Source organism: Cetorhinus maximus, chromosome 5 (assembly GCF_964194155.1).
Source record: "Cetorhinus maximus chromosome 5, sCetMax3.hap1.1, whole genome shotgun sequence".
In the NCBI taxonomy this organism is placed as follows: domain Eukaryota; kingdom Metazoa; phylum Chordata; class Chondrichthyes; order Lamniformes; family Cetorhinidae; genus Cetorhinus; species Cetorhinus maximus.
This window is the reverse complement of record NC_135883.1, coordinates 121,902,099-121,927,608: the sequence shown is the minus strand read 5'-3', so window position 1 is coordinate 121,927,608 and position 25,510 is coordinate 121,902,099. Positions and strand designations below refer to the sequence as shown.

Sequence of the window (25,510 nt, the reverse complement as noted above, 5' to 3'; positions counted from 1 at the left end):
ATCAGCTGACAAGCTGTTTTTATATATTGCTCAGGAGTTCAAGAGAATTGCCAGAACAGTCCCCCTAGAAATGAGGCCACTATTCAAGTGGATTCCAGCCTCATGGAGAGTTAAGTGGAAGTTGTTAATGGAAGTAATCATTTGCCACCAAAAAGGAACTGGAGCTTTTTGGTTGCAGCTTTAAGACTGATGGAGATAATGGGAATTCCATTTGAGATCTGGAGGAAATAATAAGACTAAGATGTCAGCGGATTAAGAATGTCAACAGATGAAGAAGAATGAAAGGTAAAATCATCAACATAAGATGTTGCAGATTTCCAAGAGACGTAAGAAGCTCCAAGGAAACTCAATTACATTGACTTTTCTTTTGCTAATGTTAGCGAATGAAGGAAGCTATACCCACCAGCATGAATAAGTTAAAGATTTAGTGATTCAGTTACTATACTGCAAGATGAATTAAGGGTTTGTACAGTGAAGGAATACAATCTGAAGGAAACTGATGCACATTGAATAAAATAATCAACAAAAAGTTGGATGATGTGTGAAAAGGGTCATTGATACAGAGAAGAAACAAAGTGGATCACAGATCCTTGAGCTCATGGGAAAATAGTCAAAGGATAAACCATCAACTACAGACAAAGTCATCTTTTGTCTAGGATTATCTTCCAATGTTTCAGACATTCACTACACACATTGTTGTTTTACCAAGCAACTTTCCTGATAATAGACTCCATCCAGATCCTAGGCTAAAATCCTTAAGTCCAAAGGACGTAAACTTGAAAGGGTATGGCATTCAATTGGTTTAGCCACCCACTACAGATCTGACTGGACTACTTAAAATACTATTGGGTCTTGCTCTCCTCTGTTAAAGCTGCTCACTATTCCAGGATCATCCTGGAAAACAAAGGTAACCCCTGGCTTCTTTACTCTACTGCAAACGATCTTCTTAAACCCCTCTCCCCTGTCCCCTCCACCCTCACCTCCAACAATAAGTGTGAGGAGCTCATGGACTTTTTTTGTTACTAAGGTCAAGACCGTTCAGTCAGCTGCCTCTGTCATGTCCTTCCCCTTCACCTGCCCACCTGGCCAAACTTCCTATAAAGCTACCCCTGCATTAGCCCTGAACTCAGGTCATTCTCTAGTTTCTCTCTTATCTCCCCTAATGCCCTCTGTGAGCTCATCTTGTCCATGAGACCCATCTCCTGCTCCCTTGGTCCCACCAAACTCCAGGTCACTCAACTTCCCCCCTTGTCTCCATGTTAGCCAATATTGTAAACAGTTCCCTCTTCAGGTGCTGTCCCACTCACCTTTAAATCAATCTGCCGTCATCATCTCCCCTTCCTCAAAAACAAACCCTTGACCTCAATCCCCTTGCAAACTACCATCCCATCTCCAACATCCCTTTCCTCTCCAAAGTCCATGAGCATGTTGTTGCTTCCCGAATCCATTCCCAGCTTTCTCGGAACTTCGTGTTTGAATCCCTTCAATCAGATTTCGGCCCTACCACAATAACAAAACAACTCTTATCAAAGTCACAAATGACATCATGTGGGACTGTAAACTTTCCCTCTTCATCCTTTGACCTGTCTGCAGCCTTTAATATGGTTGGCCACACCATCCTCCTTCAATGCCACTCCTATCATCCAACTGGGCGGGCCTTCTCTCACCAGGTTCCATTCGTATCTATCTAATTGTAGACAATGAATCACAAACGATGGCTTTTCTTCCTGTTCCCACACCCTTACCTTTGGTGTCCCTCAAGGACCTATCCTTGGCACCCTCATATTTCTAATCTACATACAACCCACAGCAACATCATCTGAAAGGCCAGCATTAGTTTTCACATCTACACCGGCAACATCCAGCTCTACCTCACCATCACCTGTCCCGGCTCCTCCATTGTTGCTAAATTATTGGGCTGCTTATCCAACATCCAGTATTGGATGAGCAGAAATTTCCTCCAATTAAATATTGGGAAGACTGAAGCAACTGTTTTTGGTCCCTGCTCCAAACTTCATTCCCTAGCTACTAATTCATCCCTCTCCCTGGCGACAGTTTGAGATCAAGGTTTGCAAACCTTGGTATCACATTTGATGCCAACCTCTTACTCACAACTCACTAGGACCACCTATTTCCACGTCTAACACCGCTCAACTTCGCCCCTGTCTCAGCTCATCTGCTGCTGAAATTCTCATCCATGCCTTTGATTCCTCTAAACTTGACTATTCCAACACTCTCCTGGCTGGTTTCCCACATTTTACCCTCCCTAAAATTGAGGTCATCCAAAACTCTGCTGCCTGTATCTTCACTCGCACTAAGTCCTGTTCTCCTATCACCCCTTGCTTGCTATATTGGCTCCCAGTCAAGCAACATCTTGATCTTAAAATTTTCATCCTTGTTTTTAAATTACTCACTGGCTTGGTCCCTCCCTATTTCTGTAATCTCCTTCAGCCCCACAACCCTCTGAGATATCTGCACTCCTCTAATTCTGGCTTCTTTTGAGTCCCTGATTTTATTTGCTCTACCTTTGGTGGGCACACTTCAGTTGCCTAGGTCCCAGGGTCTTTACCTCTCGACCTTGATTTCTTCCTTTAAGACACCCGTTAAAACCTACCTCTTTTACCAAGCTGGATGAGTTCCACATGAGGCTAAGACTTAAAATTTCCATTAAGATTTTAGAGTAAGGGAAAAATTATACAGCGTACTTGATTTAATAATTTTTTTCTTCATTCTTGAGATGTGAGCATTGCTGGCAAGGCCAACATTTATTGCCCTTCCCTAGTTGCCCTTGAACAGGTGGTGGTCAGCCACTTTCTTGAACTACTGCAACCCTTGTGGTGTAGGTACACCCACAATGCTGCTAGGTAGAGAATTCAAGGATTTTGACCCAGCGACAGGAAGGAATGGCGATATAGTTCCAAGTTTTAATCACATGTGGGTTGGAGGGGAACCTGGAGATGGTGGCCTTCCCATGCATCTCTGCCTTTGTCCTTCTAGGTAGCAGAGGTTGCGGGTTTGAATGTTGCTGTCGAAGGAGGCTTGGCAAGTTGCTGCAGTGAATCTTATAGATGGTACACACTGTACCGATAGGGTGCTGATCAAGCAGACTGCTTTGTTTTCGATTGTGTCAAGCGTCTTGAATGTTGTTGGAGCTCCAGGAAACAATTCCAATTAGAGTTTGCTACAGACTTCCAGCACAGTAAAAGAAGACAACAGTGATGATATGATGAGGTTTGTTTTTTAAATAATGTTGTAATAATGAGTGGCTTTAGTAAACCCAATATTATATGGTAAACTCCAAACTGAAGTTCGGTGACTGACTCTAAATTGCTGAATATGAGGCAAAAATGCTTCATAATAGTGTTGTGCATCCTACCAGGAGGAGCTCACATCTAGACTTGATCCTTGCAAGAAATATGGTATCCTCAATTTGGATGCAATGGAAGTTCTGGGGGTGAAGGACAAAATTATCATCATATTTGGGACTATCTGGCAATTGGTGATAGCAAGGGCAAAAACAGAAGTGTATGATTTCAAAAAATAACTTTAATAATATGAGGAAAGACTAAAGGAAATATGCTGTTAAAAAAAGCTCTGTCAAGGAAAAATGGAAAACATTGCAAACCATAATATGCATGAGACTCACACTAAAGAAAGATGAATGTAAGTTAAACAAGCAAGGGTAGAAATCCCAGTTGGAAGAAAGACATAGCACGTAAAGCTTACAGGGAAAGGGGAGAGCAAGAACTTTGGTAGGAATATAAAATAAATTTAAAACAATTTTTAAAACAATTAAGTGTGCAAAAGAGGCTCCAGCAAGCATCAGAACAAAGGACACAAATACAATAATAAAACTTTCCTTCCAGTATTATTATAATAAAGGAATAATTAAGGTAGAATTTTTTGATCTTTAAAAGATAAAAGTACGTAATAATTGAAGATTAAACGGAAAAAAACAGTCTTACCAAGAAAGAAAATGCTGGCTTTCTGTGCAGTCATTGAGCTACAATGAATTTCCTGGAATATTTTGAAATCAGTTAGAAGGACTGCTGTTCAAATAGATCTGAAAAAGTGAATCTGTGCCTGTATATCCGATATTGGAAAAGGCCAGTGATGAGCACCTGCCATAATCCATATGCGGCCAAGTAGCTCTTTAAATACTGCTTCATCGACTCTGAGAGATCAATACTGCTTGTTTTTATTGGTGGCTTGGGCACTGGGTTAGGCTTATGCAATTTTATGTTAAAATAGCTTTGGGGTCCTAATTGCATCATAGAACTTTGATTTATAAATGTTCAATAGACCCTCATCAACTCAAATAATGAAACAACTAGATTATGCGTACGCTGACAAATTATCTCAATTCATAAGGCTGATAAGAACCAGGCGTCATGCACATGCAATGTCTTCGCATTGAGGATACCCTCCATCGTATTGTGTGGCACTACCACCATGCCAAATGGGATAGATTTGGAACAGATCCAGCTACTAAAGACTGGACAACCATGAGGCACTGTGGGTCATCAGCAGCAGCAAAATTGTACTCAACCACAATCTGAAACCTCATGGCCCGGTATATCCCCCATTCTACCATTACCACCAAGCCAGAGAATCAACCCTGGTTCAATCAAGAGTGCAGGAGGGCATGTCAGGAGCAGCACCAGGCAAACATGAAAATGAGGTGTCAACCTGGCCAAACAGCATAAGCAGCAAACGATAAACAAAGCTAAACAATTCCACAACCAATGGATCAGATCTAAGCTCTGAAGTCCTGCCATATCCAGTTGTGAATGGTGGCGGACAATCAAACAACTCATTGGAGGAGGAGGCTCAACAAATATTCCCAGTCGGGAGTTAAAAGAGGGCGAGACTGAGAATGGAGTTGGGAGTCAAAGAAGCACGAGAAGGGGCAAGACTGAGAGTGGAGTTGGGAGTTAAAAGAGCATGAAAAGGGGCAAGACTGAAAGCAGAGCTGGGAGTTAAAAAAGCATAAGACTGAGAATGGAGTCGAAGAGTTAAAAGACCGCGGGAAGGGGTGAGACTGAGAGCGGAGTTGGGAGTTAAAAGAACGCGAGACTGAGCGCGGAATCGTAGAGTTAAAAGAGCGCGAGAAGATGCAAGACTGAGAGCAGAGCCAAAGAGTTAAAAGAGCACAAGAAGGGGCGAGACTGAGACCGTAGCTGGAGAGTTAAAAGAGCGTGAGAAAGCATGAGACTGAGAGCGGAGTTGAAGAGTTAAAAGAGCACAAGAAGGGGCAAGACTGAAACCAAAGTTGGGAGTTAAAAGAGCGCGAGAAGTGGCAAGACTGAGATAAACACAATAAATTGTAGTACATATAGGAATTATTGCAGGACGTGGGAAGTCGTGCAGGCACAAAGTGCCCTCAAGTTTCTGCATCTGCAGGAAGTGTCACCAGCTGCAGAAACTTGAGTTCCATGTTGCGGAGCTTGAGCGGTGGCTGGAGTCACTGTGGTGCATCCGCAAGACTGGGAGTAATGTGGATAGCATGTTTAGAGAGGTGGTCACACCGCAGCTAAGAAGGACACAGGCAGAGAGGAAATGGGTGACCGCCAGGGTATCTAAGAGGAGAGGCAGGTAGTGCAGGAATCCCCTGAGGCTACCACACTCTCTAAATGCTTTTCCATTTCGGATACTGGTGAGCGAGATGATTCCTCAGAGGATTGTAGCAGGAGCCAAGTCCGTGGTACCACAGGTGGTTCAGCAGCACAGGAGGGGAGGTGGAGGGGTGGAGTGCTATAGTATTAGGGGATTCCATAGTTCTGGGAGCAGACAGGCATTTCTGTAGCTGTAGGCATGACTCCAGGATGGTTTGTTGCCTGCCTGGTGCCAGGGTCAAGGATGTCACAGAGCGGCTGCAGGACATTCTTTTAGGGGAGGGTGAACAGCCAGAGCTTGTGGTCCACTTTGGGACCAATGACATAAGTAGGAAAAGGGTTGAGGTACTGAAAGCAGATTTTTGGGAGTTAGGAAGGGAATTAAAAAGCAGGACCCGGAGAGCAGTAATCTCAGTGGTTAGTGAACCACGCGCTAGTGAACATAAGAATATGAAGATTGAGCAGTTCAACATGTGGCTGGAGAAATGGAATAGGAGGGAAGGCTTTAGATTTCTGAGGCATTGGGATCAGTTCTGGGGCAGGTGGAACCTGTACAAGAAGGATGGGTTACACCTTAACAGGACTGGGACTAATGTCCTCACTGGGAGGTTTGCTAATGCCATTGGGGAGGGGATGGGAACCTGGGGGGAAATTCAGAGTGCAGAGGAGAAAAAACTGGCAGTGGGAAGTAGTGAAGTATCAAGTGATAATGAGGATATATTAGAGAGTTACATCAAGGAAGATGGAATACTTGGAGAGTTTGATAGAATTTGAGTAGGCAACAGTAAGTCATTAGATGAGGTCAGAATGAGCGGGAAAGTAAAAAAGCCTAAATCAGGGCTACAAGTTGACAAATGGAATTATGATATTATTGCTATAACAGAGACCTGGCTCAAAGAAGGGCAGGACTGGGCATTAAACATTCCTGGGTACAAGGTGTTTAGGAGAGACAGGAAAGGAAGAAAATGGGGGGTGGGGGGAGTGGTAATATTGGTTAAAGATGGCATTACAGAACTGGAGAGAGAGGATGTTCCAGAGGGGTCAAAGACAGAATCTCTCTGGCTAGAGGTAAGGAATAGGAAATGTGTAATAACATTGATTGGCATAGTTTATAGACCACCAACTAATGGAAGGGATGTGGAGAAACACGTTTGCAAAAAAATTATGGAGAGGTGCAGGAGTTATAGAGTAATCATAATTATCATCATTCAATTATCCAAATATAGACTGGGATAGGAATAGTACAAAAGGACAAGGGGGGCGAGAGTTCCTGGAATGTGTTCAAGATAATTTTCTACAGCAGTATGTCTCCAGTCCAATGAGAGGACATGCACTTTTGGACTTGGTTCTGGGGAATGATTTGGCCCAAGTGGATCAAATATCAGTGGGAGAGCTTGTAAGGAACGGTGGCCATTGTATCATAAGATTTAGGTTAATCATGAAAAGGACAGAGAACAATCCAGAGCAGGGATAATGAATTGGGGGAAAGCCAACTTCGATGGGATGAGAATGCATCTGAATCGAGTGAGTTGGAATCAAATTTTGGCAGAAAAGACGGTGGCTGAACAATGGGCCATCTTCAAAGAAAAAGTATTGCAGGCAATGTCAAGGTATATTCCCTTGAAGGGGAAAGATAGGACAATAAATCCAGAGTGCCCTGGATGACAAGAGCGATAGAGGTAAAGGTGAAAAGGAAGAAGTGCATGTATGACAGATATCAGGTAGAAAATATAATGGAGAATCAGGCTGAATATAGAAGGACCAGAGGGGAAGTGAAGAAAATAATCCAAAAAGCAAGGAGAGAGCATGAAAAGAGGCTGGCAGTGAACATAAAAGGGAATCCCAAGGTCTTCTTTCAGCACATAAATAATAAAAGGATGGTAAAAGAAAGAGTAGGGCCAATTAGGGACAAAAAAGGGGACTTGCATGTGGAGGCTGGAGAAATAGTGGAGGTGTTGAACGAGTGCTTGCATCTGTCTTTACAAAGGAAGAAGTCACTACCCACGTCAAGGTGAGAGAGGAAGTAACAGGTACACTAGAAGGACTTAAGATTGAGAGGAAGGAGGTGTTGGAAAGGCTATCTTTATTTAAAATAGATAAGATACCAGGACCGGTTGAGATGTATCCAAGGGTACTGAGGGAAGTGAGAGTGAAAATTGCAGAGGCACTAGTAATAATCTTCCAGTCTTCCTTAGACACAGGTGAGGTGCCAGAGGATGGGAGAACTGCAAATATTGTTCACCCTTGTTCAAAAAGCATGCAAGACTTAATAAAGCATATAATATCTTAGGCTTTATTAACAGGGGCATTGAGTACAAGAGAAGAAGGTCATGTTGAACTTCTTTAAGACATTAATTATGCCTCATCTGGAGTACTGCATCGAGTTCTGGGTGCCATACTTGAGGAAGGATGTGAAGGCATTGGAGAGAGTACAGAGAAGATTCACAAGAATGATTCCTGGGATGAAGAACTGTAGCTATGAGGATAGATTGGAGAGTTTAGAACTGTTTACCTTGGAGGAAGCAAGGCTGAATGGAGACTTGATTAGAGGTAATCAAGACCCTGAGGGGTATGGACAGGGTAAATAGTGAGAAACTGTTCCCACTCAGGAGAACATCAAGAACTAGAGGGCACAGATTCAAAATAATTGGCAAAAGGAGTAAATGTGATGTGGGGAAAAATGTTTTCACCCAGAGGGTGGTTGGAGTCTGGAACAAACTCCCTGAAAGGGTGGTGGAGGCAGGTTCGATTGAGGTATTCAAAAGGGAATTGGATTGCTACCTGAAAAGAAAGAATGTGCCAGGTTCCAGGGATAAGGCAGGGGAATGGGACTAGGTGGAGTGCTCTTTCAGAGAGCCAGTGCAGACTCGATGGGCTGAATGTCCTCCTCCTTCTGCATTGTGATACTGTGATGGAGGAGCCTAGCACATCAATGCAAAAGTTAAGGCTCCAGCCAGAAATGTGGATGGTCCATCTTGGCCTCCTCCGGCAGTCCCCAGCATCACATATATTCAGCCAGTTCGATTCACTCCACGTGATATCAAGAAACAACTGAAGGCACTGGATACTGCAAGGGATATGGCCCTGACATATTCTGGCAATAGTACCGAAGAATTGTGCTCCACAACTTGCCTCACCCCTAGCCAAACTGTTCCAGTACAGCTGCAACACTGACATCTACCCGGCAATGTGGAAAATTACCCAGGTATGTCCTGTACACAAAAAGCAGGACAAATCCCACCCGGCCAATTACCGCCCCATCAGTCTACTCTTGATCATCAGTAAAGTGATGGAATAGGGTCATCAACAGTATTATCAAGCAGCACTTGCTTAGCAATAACCTGCTCACTAATGCTCAGTTTGTTTTCTGACAGGGTCATTCAGCTTCTGACCCATTACAGCCTTGGTTCAAACATGGACAAAAGAGCTGAACTCCAGAGATGATGTAAGAGTGACTGCCCTTGACATCAAGGCAGCATTTGACAGCGTGTGGCATCAAGGAGCCCTAGCAAAACTGGAGTCAATGGGAATCAGGGGGAAAACTCTACACTGGTTGGAGTCATACCTAGCACAAAGGAAGATGGTTGTGGTTGATGGAGGTCAATCACCTCAGTTCCAGGACATTACTGCCGGAGTTCCACGGGTAGTGTCCTAGGCTCCACCATCTTCTGCTCCTTTATCAATGACCATCCTTCCATCATCACATCAGAAGTGGGTGTTCATTGATGATTGCACAATGTTCAGCACAATTTGCAACTCCTTAGATACTGAAGCAGTCCATGTCCATAAGCAGCAAGACCTGGACAATATTCAGGCATGGGCTGACAAGCGGCAAGTAACATTCACACCATACAAGTGCCAGACCATGACCATTTCCAACAAGAGATAATCTAACTATCGCCCCTTGACATTCAATGGCATTGCCATTGCTGAATCCCCCACTATCAACATCCTAGGGATTACCATTTACCAGAAACTGAATTCGAATAGCCATAACTAGAAATCCTTGGCGAGTAACTCACCTCCTGACTCCCCAAACCTTGTCCACCATCTACAAGACACAGGTTTGGAGTGTGATGGAACACCCTCCACTTGCCTAGATGAATGCAGCTCCAACAACACTCAAGAAGCTTGACACCATCCAGGACAAAGCAGCCCGCTTGATTGGCACCCCATCCACAAACATTCACTCCCTCCAGCACTGACGCACAGTAGCAGCAGTGTGTACCATCTACAAGATGCACTGCAGGATTTCATCAAGGCTCCTTAAACAGCAACTTCCAAACCCACGATCACTACCGTCTAGAAGGACAAGGGCAACAGACACATGGGAACACCACCACCTGCATGTTCTCCTCCAAGCCACTCACCATCCTGACTTGGAAATATATTACTGTTCCTTCACTGTCGCTGGTTACAAATCCTGGAACTCCCTCCCTTACAGCATTGTGGGTGTACCTACACCACAAGGACTGCAGCAGTTCAGTGGTATATTTTGTAATTCACATTGAATTTGTCACCATATCACTCTCCAAATCCAATTAACAAAGATGTATGTTATTGTGAGGGGAGCATTCAACATATCATAGAATCATGGAAACTTACAGCACAGATTAAGGCCATTCAGCCCTTCGTACCTTGGAAGAACAGTTGTGTTTAGTCTCACATCCCCAATTTTTTGTCTGTAACATATGTGTTAGCCTTGAACAGTGAGAAATTGGAAGTCGATGAACGTGTTCTTGAAATCAAAATTATGGCCTTCTAATAGTGCTGATTTAGCACATGATATATTTTGCTTGTTTATTAAGTTCTGGACCGGAATTTTCCTAGCCACTTGGAGTCAGGTTTGGAAGTGGATGGGCCAGGAAAGATTTTTAATAAATGCATCTGGCTGGTACCCTGACATCTTAAAGAATCATATAAATTTATAGCATGGAAGGAAGACCAGTTAGCCCATTGTGTCCATGCCGGCCAACAAGGAGCCATCCAACTTAATCCCATTTTCCAGCACTAGGTCCATAGCGTAGCAGGTTATGGCACTTCTAGTGCACACTCAATTACTTTTGAGATATTCTGGGGCTTTCTGCCTCCACCATCCTTTCAGGCAGTGAGTTCCATATTCCCACCACCTCTGGGTGAAAAGAATTTCCCCTCGAATCCCCTCTTAACCTTCTAATTCTTACCCTAAATCTATGTCCTGTGGTTAAGGACCCCTCAACCAAGTGAAGCAGGGCCTTCCTATCCACTTTATCTATATCCCTCATAATTTGATTTGCTTCAATTAGGTCTCCTCTCACCGTCCTCTGTTAAAAAGAAAACAACCCTAGCCTATCCAATCTTTCCTCATAACTAAAATTCTGCAGTCCAGGCAACATCCTTGTAAATCTCCTCTGTACTCTCTCTACTACAATCGTGAGCCGTTTATAGCTCGGTGCAGCAGGGAGACTGGAGTTCAGAGAAACCCAGGGCAGTGCCAGCTTAGTGAAGCTAGCAGTCTGCGAAAGGCCTGGAATTTTGCTGGTAATTAGAGGTGGTAATGCAGCATTATGAAGCCCATGGAACAGAGTCTCAGGAGAAGAGTTTGAACCACCGGGAGGTGAGCAGTTGTTGAGGCAGCCCAGATTGGAGGGGCTTTTGAAGGAATTCAGTGGCTAGATCTTCAAAAGTTGAAATCCCTCCTGAGAGAGAAAGTTTTACCAAGATTTTGTGACTCGCAGTGGTCACTGGTATCTGGATGGGTTGCTGAGAAATCCATGGGATCTGCCTTGGTCGCACCTGCCATGTTATGTGCAGTATAGCGTGTTCAATAACTGTTTGGCTGTTAATTCATATTTACCTCATGTTAATACTGAATGTCAGAGTATAAGATAGGTATTGTAAACTGTTTTACTTTTCTGACTTTGTACAATAAAGTTTATTCTGTTTATTTAAAATCATGGAATCTTGTGGCTTTATTCTCCTAATGAATAATTGGGATTTCAAACTTTGTCTACTTTCAACAAAGAGTTACTCGTCCCTGACCAGATTGTGACAACCCTAAATTAACTTAATCCCACAATGGGATCAATGACTTTAAGTTTTTGGAACCTCTCCTCCTCTGTTCTTTCTATTTCCCATTTATTACCATAGTACATCTAACCTTCTAGATGAAACAGCCATTTACTGGTACTTCTTCAAATTTAATATACTATATTCGCTATTCAAGATGTGGACTTCTTTACGTCAGGGAGACCAAATACAGACTGGGTGATGGTTCTGCTGAACATCACAGTTCAGATCATGATTCTGGACGCTTGTCATTTTAATTCTCCATCACTCTCTGACCTCTTTGTCAGCCTCAAGCACTGCTCCAATGAAGCTCAACTGAAGCTTGATGAACATCACCTTATCTTTCAACCAGACACTTTACGTTCTTCTGGACTCAACATTGAGTTTAATAATTTCAGTTCATAACCAGAAATTTTAGAAAGCAGGTGCCTTGCACCATCATCCTTTTTTGTCATTTAATCACTCCTGACTTCTACCCAATCTACCCCTCTGTTTACTCCCCTCCCTAATTTCCCTGCCTCTGTAATATCTCTAACTTTTTAAAACTCTTTCTTTTTCCATTAATGCTGCCTGAAGCGCAGAGTATTTCCAACATTTTTTGTTTAATGTCTAACTTAACCTTACTATGTAACCATGCATTTGTAATTTGAATTTCCCTGCCCAGTCAGGCATGTTTTAAGGCTGCCATTCTGAACCTGAACTCATCAATTCTATTTCTCCTTTATTGCTCCTCATTTTCTTTTTCTTTTATTTGTTCTTGGGACGTGAGCATCATTTAATACCCATCTCCTCCAGCCCCATAACCCTCTGAGATATCTGCACTTCCCCAATTCTGGCCTCCTGCCAATTGGGTATCCCCAATTTCAATTGCTCCACTACTGGTGGCTGTCCTTTCAGTTGTATAAGTCCTGAGCTCTAAAATTCCCTCTTGAACCTTTATGCCTCCCTACCTCTTTCTCCTCCTTTAAGATGCTCTTCAAAACCAATCTATTTGACCAAGATGTTTGTCATCTGTCCTAATATCTCCATATGTGGCTCGGCGTCTTTTTTTTGATAATATTCCTGGGAACTGTCTTGCGGCATTTTACTATGTTAAAAGCGCTATACAGTGAAATCATGATAAGTCAAACCCGGATGGCACAAAATTCCAGTTATATCAAAGTTGTCAATCATTCCTGCCAGCAGCATAGCAAATCCCTTAGAACAATGCCCGTGATGAGCTGAAATTTCACACTGGCAACTCCACATTAGCTGAACTTGTTTAAGCTTGTTATATGACCTCGCCGACCAAGCAGAGTGGAGTTAGACCACACGAGCGCGAAATCATGGAACACTGGGCTAGCCATCATTCAGCATTGAGATCTCCCTGTGAAAGGATATGCAAAACCTGTGGGTACGGCTAAACCTATGAGAAAATTAAAAGTGTTGTCCATTGGAGAGAAGGTGAAGTTGATACAATAATTGGAAAACTGTGGCGTGGAGTGGAAAACAAGCATTGCGAGTGGGAGATTCCAGCGCTGAGTTTGTCCACCATTATGAAACATAAGGCGAAAGGTTTCTGGGAACAGTCTGACAAGCAGGCATTCTCTCCAGCAAGGAAGAGGATGAGAATGGCTGCCTATCCCAACATTGAAGAAGCTCTGCTGCACTGATTCATCGCAGCCCGAGCAGGGAACATTCCCATCTTCAGCCCAATCCTGCAGGAAAGGGTAGTCACCCAGAAAAAGAAGCTGGGTTACCTGGAGTTCACCTGCAGCAATGGATGGCTGGACCGATTCAAGACAAGACACGGCATCATGTTCTGGTGGTAAATGGTGGGGGGTAGCTGTTACAGCAGTACTGACAGATTGGCTCTGAAATGGTCTTGCACGCATCTTGAATGAGTATGCGCCATGAGATATTTTTAACATGGATGAAACCGGACTGTTTTACTGTCTTTCACCAGATTGTTCCTTGATGTTTAAAGGTAAAATAAGTAGTAGTAGCAGGAGTATAATCCAGCTGTTCAGGAGGCCATATTCATGATGAAGAAGGTGTGGAAATTGGTGATGGAAGCCACAATTGCCAACTGATTCCACCATGCTGGGTTCAAACAGGTTATGATTGCACAAGATGTTGAGAACGAGGAGGATCCGGATGAGACTAACCAACCTGATGATGAGGCATTTTTCGCCTTCAGGAGTCCAAAATGGAAATTCCAGCAGAAACAACCATGGAAACTTATGCAGAGGAAAATTATGCCGTACATTGCACAACAGAACAGATGATGCAATTATGGATGCAGTACATTCTTCAGCTGAGGAGTCCAATGAATGCTTGCCTGCCTGTTTCCCTAGCCGATGCCGTAAAGGCTGTAGAGATACTCCAAGGTTTTGCCCTGCAGCATGAAAACACCAAAAACATTGTTGCATTGACAACATGGTGGACTGTATAGCGCAGGTCTGAAGAAAGCGTACTAAGAAAGGTTATGGAGTTTTTCTGGAGCTAACCCCTGACATTTTTCAATGTAAATCTCTGCCCTTTTACAAGGCCAGGCCATTGTAAGGTGTGAACAAATTGTATAAATACCCTTTCACACATTTACTGCTCTACTGTGTTTTCATTTGGCATTTGAATCTGTTATTTTTGACTTAAACTGTGTTTGTAGGCAAAACAAAAACAGAATTACCTGGAAAAACTCAGCAGGTCATGAAGGGTCATGAGGACTCGAAACGTCAACTCTTTTCTTCTCCGCCGATGCTGCCAGACCTGCTGAGTTTTTCCAGGTAATTTTGTTTTTTTTTTGGATTTCCAGCATCCGCAGTAGTTCTTTGTTTTTATCTCTGTGTTTGTAGGCATATTGGCTATCACAAAGTTTTGCTTAACACAAATTTGTGGACGGATTCCCTGGGATTCAACTTATTGGGATTTTATTGTATAAAGATAAGTTATATGGCATTTATTTACTCAACCTGGGAGCCTGGGAACTGTCAGCAGGAGGCTTTACACTATAAATAAAATTGAAAATTACAGCTCAATGTGACCACCGCAAGCAACTTTGCGTGAGCAGCCTGTGCCACCCCCAACACCCCGAACCCTATAACAGGGAACACAAGCCTATAGCCAGTCTTGTTCGTTCTTCAAGGTGAAGATGAGCATGTTCATCATCTGGGATGTTTTGTAGGGTTCCACTGGATACTTCGGTGACTGCTAAGGACGATTTGCACCCAGAAGGTTCTGCTGCTGACAAGACAGCACAGCACAGGCGATTGACTTTTGTCCCCCAGTAAGAGGTAGCTTTTGATTGGAGAGGCTGGAGGGAGGTAGCCACGCCCCCAGTGAGAGGTAGCTTTTGATTGGAGGAGGGGCTGGAGGGGTAGCCACGCCCCCAGTGAGAGGTAGCTTTTGATTGGAGGAGAGGCTGGAGGGAACAAAAATAACTGGAAAAACTCAGCATGTCTGACAGCAGCTGTGGAGAGGAAGACACAGATAACGTTTCGAGTCCGTTTGGCCCTTCATCCAGTGAGAGATACCTGCTGAGGAGGGGGTTGCGCACCGGATCGAGTGGTCGATGATGGGGGTTCCGCCAGAGGAGCTGGCCAGCCTGAAGGCGCTGTTGTCCAGAGCTGTGGAGGCCGCCGCTGGCAGCCTGTCTGCTCTGAGCCAACAGATCTGGAGTCAGCCGGAGTTGGCTTACCAGGAGAGCCGGGCTCACGACGCCCTCTGCAACTTCTTCCAGGCCGCCGGCGGCTGGCAGGTGAAGCCTCACTACCACCTGGACACGGCTTTCAGGGCGGACTGGGGCCCGGACGGAGGCCTCACCGTGGGCTTCCTGTGCGAGTACGATGCTCTGCCCGAGATTGGGCACGCCTGTGGACACAACCTGATCGCCGAGGTCGGTGTCGCCTCTTCTCTGGCGCTGAAAGCGGTTCTGGAGACCCTGCCTGACCTGAAAGTTAAGGTAAGATTGCTGACTGGGGCTTATTTTAACTCGTATAAAATAAATTTGTTCGTGAAGTGATGTGATTGCATTGGTGCCTTTTTTTAAAAAAGCTGGAGACCTGAAATAAACACGGTAAGAGCTGCAAAGGGGCAGCAGGTTGGGTAGCGCCTTGCAGTGAAAGGTTAACCTTTTGAATTGGATCTTCATCAGACTTAGTCATAAATGAGATAAAAACAAAAAAAAAACTACTGCGGATGCTGGAAATCCAAAACAAAAACAGAATTACCTGGAAAAACTCAGCAGGTCTGGCAGCATCGGCGGAGAAGAAAAGAGTCGACGTTTCGAGTCCTCACGACCCTTCAACACCTGTTGTTTTTCCGTTAATTCTGTTTTTGTTTAGTAATAAATGACCTTTGCTCTTTCAAAGGCCAAACTGCTTGCAGTGCATTTTTTTTTGGCATTTACTGCTTGTTTAGTTTGTTACTGCATTGAAAGGGGCAGTCCTGCCAAATGCAGAATGTTGATCATGGCGATGAATTGCACATTTGTTGATGTTTTCTCCACTTGGATGTTTTTTTCCTTTTATTCCTTCACCGTTTTGCTCCTTGCTTGGTTCCCTCGGGGATGCTCTCAGCTCCCACCTCGGGTTCACCTTCCTGCCCGGCGGCCGGATCAGTGCCTGGCGCCGGCTCCTTGGCCGCTTTCTGGGGCCGCCCGTCCAGCCTCTGGATGCCGCTTCCCTTGACGGTTTTCCTCCGGCCGCCCGGCTTCTTCTTCTTCTTCTTCACCCGCGCCGGCCCCCTCTTCATCTTCCCCCTGAGGCCGGCGGCCGCTCTCCGCTGCCGGCCCTGGGCTTTAGGGGTCGGAGCGGCGGCCAGGCGGCTCTGGCCCTCCAGGTGCTGCCGGTTGATCTTCAAGGAGCCTGAGGCCCCGGTGCCCGCCGTCTGCAGCAGCGAGCCCTCGGGGACCAGGCTCCAGACCACCTGGTTCACCCGCGAGTAGCTGGCGGCCGACAGTGCCTTCCTGACGCCGGCCAGTGAGAGGCCGCGGTGGCGCTCCCTAGCTAACTCACATGATCTGTCCAGTCTTTTTTCCTAAAGTTTGATGCATAATCCAACGGCAACCCATAGACTTAGCCAAAACACCAGGCAAAGCATTTTCACTTTATGAATTCAAAATCAGGTTCTTTCCACTGTGGAGCCAGTTGGAGGCTTACAGCTGCCTTTTGATCTTACATTGCCTCTGCTCCGCACACCCGAATACCTACCAGCCCCATTGAATGTTAATGCTCATTGTATCAAGAACCTCTTTGAACTTCACCTTTTAACAATGAAACCCCTTTCATAATACCAATTTTTATTAGTAATATAAACATATTGCTTGGTAGCTCCTCGAAAGGCGTCAAGTTTTCACCCCATTTCTTGAGTGCTCTATTCAAAAAAAAATGCAAATGCATGCTATCTCTCTGTTTACATCTCAAACTCGTACACCAAAGCACCCAGACTAGCTGGCTTTAACCCCACTAAGACATACACGCAGAGTAAAACTCTATTTTAAAAGAAAAATATTTTCCAAAATATTATATACATTAATAGCGCTTCATGACATAGAGTCTATTATAAAGAGGTGTAATAGAGCATTTAGAAATGCATAATATAATCAAGCAGAGTCAGCATGGCTTCATGAAGGGGAAATCATGCATGTCAAATTTATTAGAATTCTTTGAGGAGGTAACAAGCAAGAATGATAAAGGGGAACCAGTAGATGTAATATATTTGGATTTCCAAAAGGCGTTTGATAAGGTACTGCACATAAGGCTACTTAGTAAGATAAGAGCCTGTGGTGTTGGGGGTAGACAGAGGATTGGGTAACTAATAGAAGACAGAATGTTGGGATAAGGGAGGCATTTTCAGGATGGCAACCTGTAACTAGTGGAGTGCCACAGGGCTCAGCGCTGGGGCCACAATTATTTACAATATATATTAATGACTTGGATGAAGGAAATGAATGTACTATCGCCAAGTTTGCGGATGACACAAATAGGTGGGAAGGCAAATGATGAGGATGACACAAAGAGTCTGCAGAGGGATATAGAAGGGTTAAGTGAGTTGGCAAAAAACTTGGCAGATGGAATATAATGTGGGAAAATGTGTGGTTATGCACTTTGGCAGGAAGAATAGAGGAGCTGAGTATTTTTTAAATGGAGAAAGTCTGCAGAATGCTGCAGCACAGAGGGATTTGGGATTCCTTGTGCATGAATCCCAAAAAGCTAGCATACAAGTTCAACATGTAATAGGGAAGGCAAATGGGGAAGTCTTGCTAAAACTTCCCCATTTAGACCACACCTAGAATACTGTGAACAGTTTTGGTCCCTTTATCTAAGGAAAGATATACTGGCATTGGAGGCAGTCCAGAGAAGGTTCACTTGCTTGATCCTGGGTACGGAGGGATTTTCTTATGAGGAGAGCTGGGTCTGTACTCATTGGAGTATAGAAGAATGAGTGGTGACCTTATTGAATCATATACGATTCTTAGGGGGCTTGACAGGGTAGATGCTGAGAGGTTGTGAGAGTGTCTAGGACCAGAGGGCATGATCAAAGAGTAAGGGGGTTGCCCATTTAAGACAGATGAGGAGGAATTTCTTCTCTCAGAGGGTAGTTAATCTGTGGAATTCCTTACCACAGAGGGCTGTAGGGGCTGGGTCGTTAACTATATTCAAGACTGAGAAAGATAGATTTTTAATCAGTTAGGGAATCAAAGGTTATGGGGAAAAGGCAGGAAAGTGGAGTTGAGGATTGTTAGATCAGCCATGATCTCAATGAATGGCAGAGCAGTCTTGATGGGCCAAATGGCCTACTTCTGCTCCTACGTCTTATGGACTAATTGTTAATATAGATTGTGAATGACCCCAGCACTGATCAGTGGGATCCCACTTTCTACCTTCTGCCACTCTGATCAACTACCCTTTACCACTGCTCTGTACTTTTAATCTTGCAGCCTGTTGGCTATCCCTTTGTGCTACTCTTTCCCTAACTGCATGCTCTGACCTAATTTATTAGTCTAGTATGTGGCGCCTTATTGAAGGAATTCTGGAAACCTACGCAAATTACTTTTTATTGCATTACCTTTGTCTACTTTCCATGTTACCTCTTCAAAGGATTCAGTGAGGATGGTCAAGCAAGATTTTCCCTTTTGGAATCCATGCTGACTCCTTATACATTTGGTTTCTAATTTTAGTAGGGCTTCCATTATTTTTCCAACCAATAGTGTTAAGCTGACTGGTTGGTAGCTCCCTGAACACATACTATTTCCTTCCCCCTTCCCCTATTAGATGACCTGTAGACCATCGCATTAACATTCAGCCTCCTTCCTTCCACAGTTTACAACAATACGCTTCAAGTAAGCACAAGACACTTTCTAATTTAACATGTGGGACAGACTTTATTGATACATAGATTGAGAGATCAACCCAATCCAGATCAGAGTGGCTTTTTGATTTCTGTATCTTTTGAGGTCTCTGAACTTTTGAAAATCATGCTCCTTTTATACACCTTGGCATGGATTCTTCAACACCCTGATAGAAAAGTTGGTCGCTTTTTTTGGCTGCCCCAGAGCAAAATTACAATGGGGCAGGCTTAAAGATGTGAGCGTAGGATTTCCGCTTCCGTCCCTCAGTGGAAGGAAGTCTCATCTTTGAGAGCTGCCAGCCAATCAGATTGGCCAGCAGCATTTAACAATCCCAGCAGTGCCAGAATTTGGTAGTGGGCGGGATCTTTGAGTGGAGAGGGATTGGGCATGCTGGGGAGGGGTCAGGTTTCAGAGGCTGGGGGCAAGGCACAAAGGGGATGGTGCCAGCTTCGGAGAAGTACCCCTACTTCCTTTCACCAGAGTTTATGAAAAAGTGGCCTTTCCACTCTGCCTTCCAGGCCAAATGTATTATGGTGTCAGAGGAGGAATGAGGCCCCTAATTACCCCTTAATTGGGCAGTTAAGTAGGCATAAGGGCACACGGTCTAGAGGGTGCCTTACCCACCCATAGTATTATGGAGAAAGGGATGGGGGTGGCTCACTCCAAGCCAGCCCACCCTGCAGCCATAATGCCATAACACACTGGTGAGGAAGCTCAGTGCCTGCTGGAACCAGATATAGTGGAGATTATGGAGACATGGCTACAAAAAAAAAGCCAGGACAGGGAATTGATCACTGCAACATATTTAGAAGAAATAGAGGGGTAAGAAAGGGAAAGTGCAATAGCTGTCCTTGCGGGGAATTAATACCCGCGACCTCGCCCTGCCCCCTGCCTGGATTTAACCTGAGGTGGGGGAGGGGGTCCCTCCTTTAAGGGGCTCCTGGGCCCATCGAGGAGCCCCACCAATGTGCTAGTGCCCCTCACCTCCCCCACCCCCCTTCCCCATGGCCTCAAACCCTAGCCCCCCACCCTATGCGTGTGCCTCACTCTGGTCTGTCCTTTTCCTGTTTCATTGACATTTAGGCTTGTTTCATTTTTTAGAGAGCTTATTTTTTTTCCCCATCTCTACCCAATTTTACTAGTTTAAAGCCATTTCCATATTATTATTTACCCTCCCCACTTGGTCACTGGCCCCATTCCAGTTCAAATAGAGGCAGTCGCATCGGTACAGCTTGTTCCTGTCCCAGTATAGGTACAAGTGCCCCATGAAAAGGAACTGCTCTCTTCCCCCACAGCAGCCCTTTAGCCATATGTTAATTTTCCTGATCTGTCTGTCTCTATGTCAGTTTGTATGGGCTCAGGGAATAATTCAGAAATTATCATGCTTGAGTTCCTGGTTTTTAAAATTTAGCTCCACATTCCTGCTACTCCCTCATTCGGGTTTCCTCCCTGCTCCTACCTATGTCATTTGTTCTGTCATGTATATTGACAACTGGATTTTCTTCCTCCCATTCCAAATGTCAAAGCACCTTGTAGCCTTGGCCCCAGTGCAAGCATCCATTTCCCCCTGCAAAAAAAATTTTGTGAAATAACACTGTTAGCTCATAGTTATTTAATGACTAATAAAATATATAGCTTAGTTGCCATTTGTAAATTTTCTGCCTGATTGTTGCATTATATAACTTGTATTGTAGTCAACTCTTTCGCCAATCTGTCAGGAGAACTTGGTCTTTTGCTATCTGGTTGTCATTTTATTTGCGTTATCATGACATAATCTGGGTAGTATATCAGAGCAAGTTGAAAGCTATAGCTACTGATTAACTTTGATTCTTTACTTTCCTCATGTTCATCCCCTGCCCTGTGGGAAATTCTCGGATTCAGATGAAATTTTGAACTCAGTTGGACATTGCAGCCCTATGTTGGGCAAATGTTTTTTTTGTGTATTAAGTAATCAATTTTATGGGCCACATGAATGTTTTTGTTTTAGTGTTTCTAGCTGTATAAATTGAACTGAATGTCGAGAGAAAAAGCTGGGTTAGGAATTGAGTAATTTGGCAGCCTTAGTGGGTGAGGGGGAAAATGTTGAGATACTTGATTGCTTGGTTTTTTTTTCAGGTTACTTGCCCTTATACGAACATACAAATAAAGAGCCCTCCAGCCTGCTCTGCCTTTCAATAAAATCATGGCTGATCTGGTTGTGGCCTCAACTCCACATTCACATCTATCCCCAATAACCTTAGCTTCTTGACTAACAAGGGAATTCATCTACTTCTACCTTTAAAAATGTTCAGTGACCCTGCTCCTACTGCTCTCTGGGGAAAAAGGTTCCAGAGACTGACGACCCTGTGAAAGAAAAAAATTCTCTTCATCTCTGTCTTAAATGGGAGACCCCTTATTTCTAATCTGTGTCCCCTAGTTCTAGCCTCTCCCACAAAGGGAAACATCCTTTCAGCATCCACCCTGTCAAGTTCCCAAGGATATGTTTCAATAAGATCACCTCTCATTCTTCTAAACTCCAGTGGATTCAGGCCCAGCTTGTCCAACCTTTACTCATAAAATAATCCCCCCACCCCAATCCCAGGAACCAGTTAAGTGAACCTTCTCTGAACTGCTTCCGACGTATTTATATCCTTCCTTAAATAAGGAGACTTGGTGCACACAGTACTCCAGATATGATCTGTCCAATAACTGTACAACTGTACTTTTATATTTCATTCCCCTTGCAATAAATGACAGCATTCCATTTGCCTTCTAATCACTTGTTGCACTTGCAAACTAGCCTTTTGTGATTCATGTACCAGGGCACCCAGATCCCTCTGTACCTCAGAGCTCTGCAATTTCTCCTCATTTAAATAATATGCTGCTTTTCTATTCTTCCTATCAAAGTGGACAAGTTCACATTTTCCCACATTATGCTCCATCTGCCAAATTTTTGCTAGTTATTGAACCTATCTATATCCCTTTGCAGGCTCCAAGTTATTAATATAAATTGTAAGAGATCCCAGCACTGATCCCTGTGGCACTCCTCGTCACATCTTGCCAGCCCAAAAAAGACCCATTTATCCCTACTCTCTGCTTCCTGGTAGCTAACCAATCCTCTATCCATGCTAATATGTTACCCCCTACACCATAACCTCTTATTTCGCATAGTATCCTTTGATGTGGCACCTTGTTATATGCCTTTTGGAAATCTAAGTACATCACATCCACAGGTTCTTCTTTATCCACGTTGCTTGTTACCTCAAAGAACTGCAATAAATTAGTCAAACATGATTTTCCTTTCACAAAACCACGTTGACTCTGCCTGATTGCTTTGAGATTTTCTAAGTGCCCTGTTATAACCTCCTTTAATAATAGATTTCAGCATTTTCTGTATGACTGATGTGAAGCTAATTGGCCTGTAGTTTCCTGCTTTCTGTCTCCTTTTTTGAATAGAGTCACATTCGCTGTTTTCCAATCTGATGGGACCTTTCCAGAATCTAAGGAATTTTGGAAAAATAAAACCAATACCAGTCTTTTCTGGATTTGATTTGGCACTCTCACAAAATTGGCCAACAAATTGGAGTAAAGCTCAGCATTTTAATTGAAGGCATTCTTTTACTGCCACAGTATCTTTTTTTTTCAAAAGTTGTTTTTAAAGTAGTTTCCTTTTGAAAGGACAGGTTGGGAATTGGCCGAGTCTACAGGTCTTCAAACCGACTATCGATATCATGTAATTGTGATCATCATGTGATGATCATTGAGTCCATTGAAATGGATGAGGTCAAATGTTTTTTACATGTGACGTATCAGATTACCAACCAATGTAGAACAATGTCATTTTACTGGTAATTCATGTGGGAAACAAGCTTTAGGATATAACATATATTTTAGTTTCTTATTTTGCTAATACTTGCATAATATGTGTCATTTGCTGCTTTAAATAGCTGAAGGTAATTTCAAGTGGTTATTTCTCACCAAAACACATGAGATATTCTGAACTTTATTGTTTCTTTACCCTTCTCTCGTTTCCTCAACCCCATCATTCTAATTTAGGTTTCAGTAATTGGAACACCAGCAGAAGAGGATGGTGGAGGAAAAATTGATCTCATTCAATTTGGTGCATTTAATGACCTGGATGTGGTACTTATGGCCCACCCTTCACAAGAAGATGCTTCTTACCTGCCTGATATGGCTTTGAACGAGTAAGCAATAGTTGATTATTCTTTCCAGATCTTTCTGAAAGAGACTGTGTAAATTATCAGTACATTCTTCCCATTGTTACTGTAGTATTCCTTTTATTTTTATGAAATGAAAAATATGCATAAATGATAATTAATATAATATGGAATGCTTTTCCAAATTTACAGTAGTTTTAAGGTTGGTCTCTAGGAATTGTTTTGTTCCATTTTTTTCCCTTCACTGATTTAATCACTCTTTTTCCAAAGTAATTTTTATATTTTAAAAAATACTTTTCCACAATACTTTTTTCTCTAATAATGTTTTGTCCCACTTTTTTTAAAAAAGGAAAATAATTAATTTGTATAGCACATTTCGTACCCTCATGACAACCTGAAGCACATTACAGCCAATGAAATACTTCTGGATGTGCCATCATTGTCATAATGTAAGAAAATGTGGCATCGAGTCAGTTTGCTTTTAGCAAGGCCCCACAAACAGCACTTTTTAATTCATTCATGGGATGTGGGCTTCACTGGCTGGGCCAGCATTTATTGCCCATCCCTAGTTGCCCTTGAGAAGGTGGTGGTGAGCTGCCTTCTTGAACTGCTTCAGTCCACGTGGAGTAGGTATACTCACAGTGCTGTTAGGAAGGGAGTTCCAGGATTTTGACCCAGTGACAGTGAAGGAACGGTGATATATTTCCAAGTCAGGATGGTGAGTGACTTTGAGGGGAACTTCCAGGTGGTGGTGTCCCCATCTATCTGCTGCCCTTGTCCTTCTAGATGATAGTGGTCATGGATTTGGAAGGTGTTGTCTAAGAAGCCTTAGTGAATTCCTGCAGTGTGTCTTGTAAATGGTATACACTTCTGCTACTGTACATCAGTGGTGGAGGGAGCGAATGTTTTTGGATGGGGTATCAATCAAGCAGGTTGCTTTGTCCTGGATGGTGTCAAGCTTCTTGAGTGCTGTGGGAGCTGCATTCATCCAGCCAAGTGGGGAGTATGCCATCACACTCCTGACTTGTAGATGATGGACAGGCCTTGGTGCGTCAGGAGGTGAGTTACTTATCGCAGGATTCCTAGCTTCTGACCTGCTCTTGTAACCACAGTATTTATATGGCTAGTCCAGTTCAGCTTCTGGTCAATGGTAACCCCCAGGATGTTGATAGTGGGGGATTCAGTGATGATAATGCCATTGGACGTTGGTTAGATTCTCTCTTGTTGGAAATGGTCATTACCTGGCACTTGTGTGGCACGAATGTTACTTGTCAGCCAAGCCTGGATATTGTCCAGGTCTTGCAGCATTTGGACATGGACTGCTTCAGCATCTGAGGAGTCATGAATGGCGCTGAACATAGTGCAATCATCAGCGAACATCCCCATTTGTGACCTTATGATGGAAGGAAGGTCATTGATGAAGCAGCTGAAGATAGCTTGGTCGAGGACACTACCATGAGGAACTCCTGCAGTGTTGTCCTGGAGCTGAGATGACTGACCTCCAATAACCACAACCATTTCGCTTTATGCTAGGTATGACTCCAACCAGTGGAGAGTTTTCTCCTGATTCCTATTTACTCCAGTTTTGCTAGGGCTCCTTGATTCCACGCTTGGTCAAATGCAGCCTTGATGTCAAGGGCAGCCACTGTCACGTCACCTCGGGAGTTCAGCTTTTTTGTCCATGTTTGAACCAAGGCTGTAATAAGATCAGGAGTTGAGTAGCCCTGGCGGAACCCAAACTGGGTGTCAGTGAGCAGGTTATTGCTAAGCAAGTGCCGCTTGATAGCACTGTTGATGACCCCTTCCATTATTTTACTAATGATGGAGAGTAGACGGATGGGGCGGTAATTGGTTGGGTTGGATTTGTCCTGCTTTTAGTGTACAGGACATACCTGGGCAATTTTCCACATAACTGGATAGATGCCAGTGTTGTAGCTGTACTGGAACAGCTTGGCTAAGGGTGCGGCAAGTTCTGGAGCACAAGTCTTCAGAACTATTGCTGGAATATTGTCAGGCCCCATAACCTTTGCAGTATCCAGTGTCTTCAGCCGTTTGTTGAAATCACGGAGTGAATTGAATTGGCTGAAGACTAGCACCTGCGATGCTGGGGACCCCTGGAGGAGGCCGAGATAGATCATCCACTCGCATTGAAATAATGTTAAATTCTTTACTTGTTTCTGTGTTTAGACCAAGGTCTTCAATGAAAAACCCCACACACATTATTCACCCTGAAGTTAGACTTGGGCTGGGATTTTCCAGCTCTGCCACAGCGGGTTTCCTTGTAGCAGATGCGGCGAGCCATTCAAATCTCAGTTGACTTTGGTGGGACTGGAAGATCCTGCTGGCTGGACGGGCTGGAA

General features: G+C 43.8%; 2 protein-coding genes across 3 annotated transcripts in view; both read left to right on the top strand.

Moving 5' to 3' along the window:
- The window catches only part of pnrc1 (proline-rich nuclear receptor coactivator 1), a 40,181-nt gene extending 33,940 nt beyond the window's left edge, over positions 1–6,241 (top strand). The window contains exon 4 of the mRNA XM_078542425.1: positions 35–6,241. Within this exon, the coding sequence (XP_078398551.1) occupies positions 35–184 (150 nt within the window). The 3' untranslated portion in view covers positions 185–6,241. The remainder of the gene's footprint in view (positions 1–34) is intronic.
- Positions 6,242–15,053: 8,812 nt separating this feature from the next.
- The window catches only part of LOC144680894 (peptidase M20 domain-containing protein 2-like), a 38,631-nt gene continuing 28,174 nt past the window's right edge, over positions 15,054–25,510 (top strand). Inside the window, exons 1-2 of one of the 2 annotated variants that reach the window (XM_078542417.1) lie at positions 15,054–15,603; positions 23,029–23,177. In XM_078542417.1, the coding sequence (XP_078398543.1) occupies positions 15,214–15,603; positions 23,029–23,177 (539 nt within the window). In that variant the 5' untranslated portion in view covers positions 15,054–15,213. The remainder of the gene's footprint in view (positions 15,604–23,028; positions 23,178–25,510) is intronic. The other variant, XM_078542418.1, reaches the window with a different exon arrangement.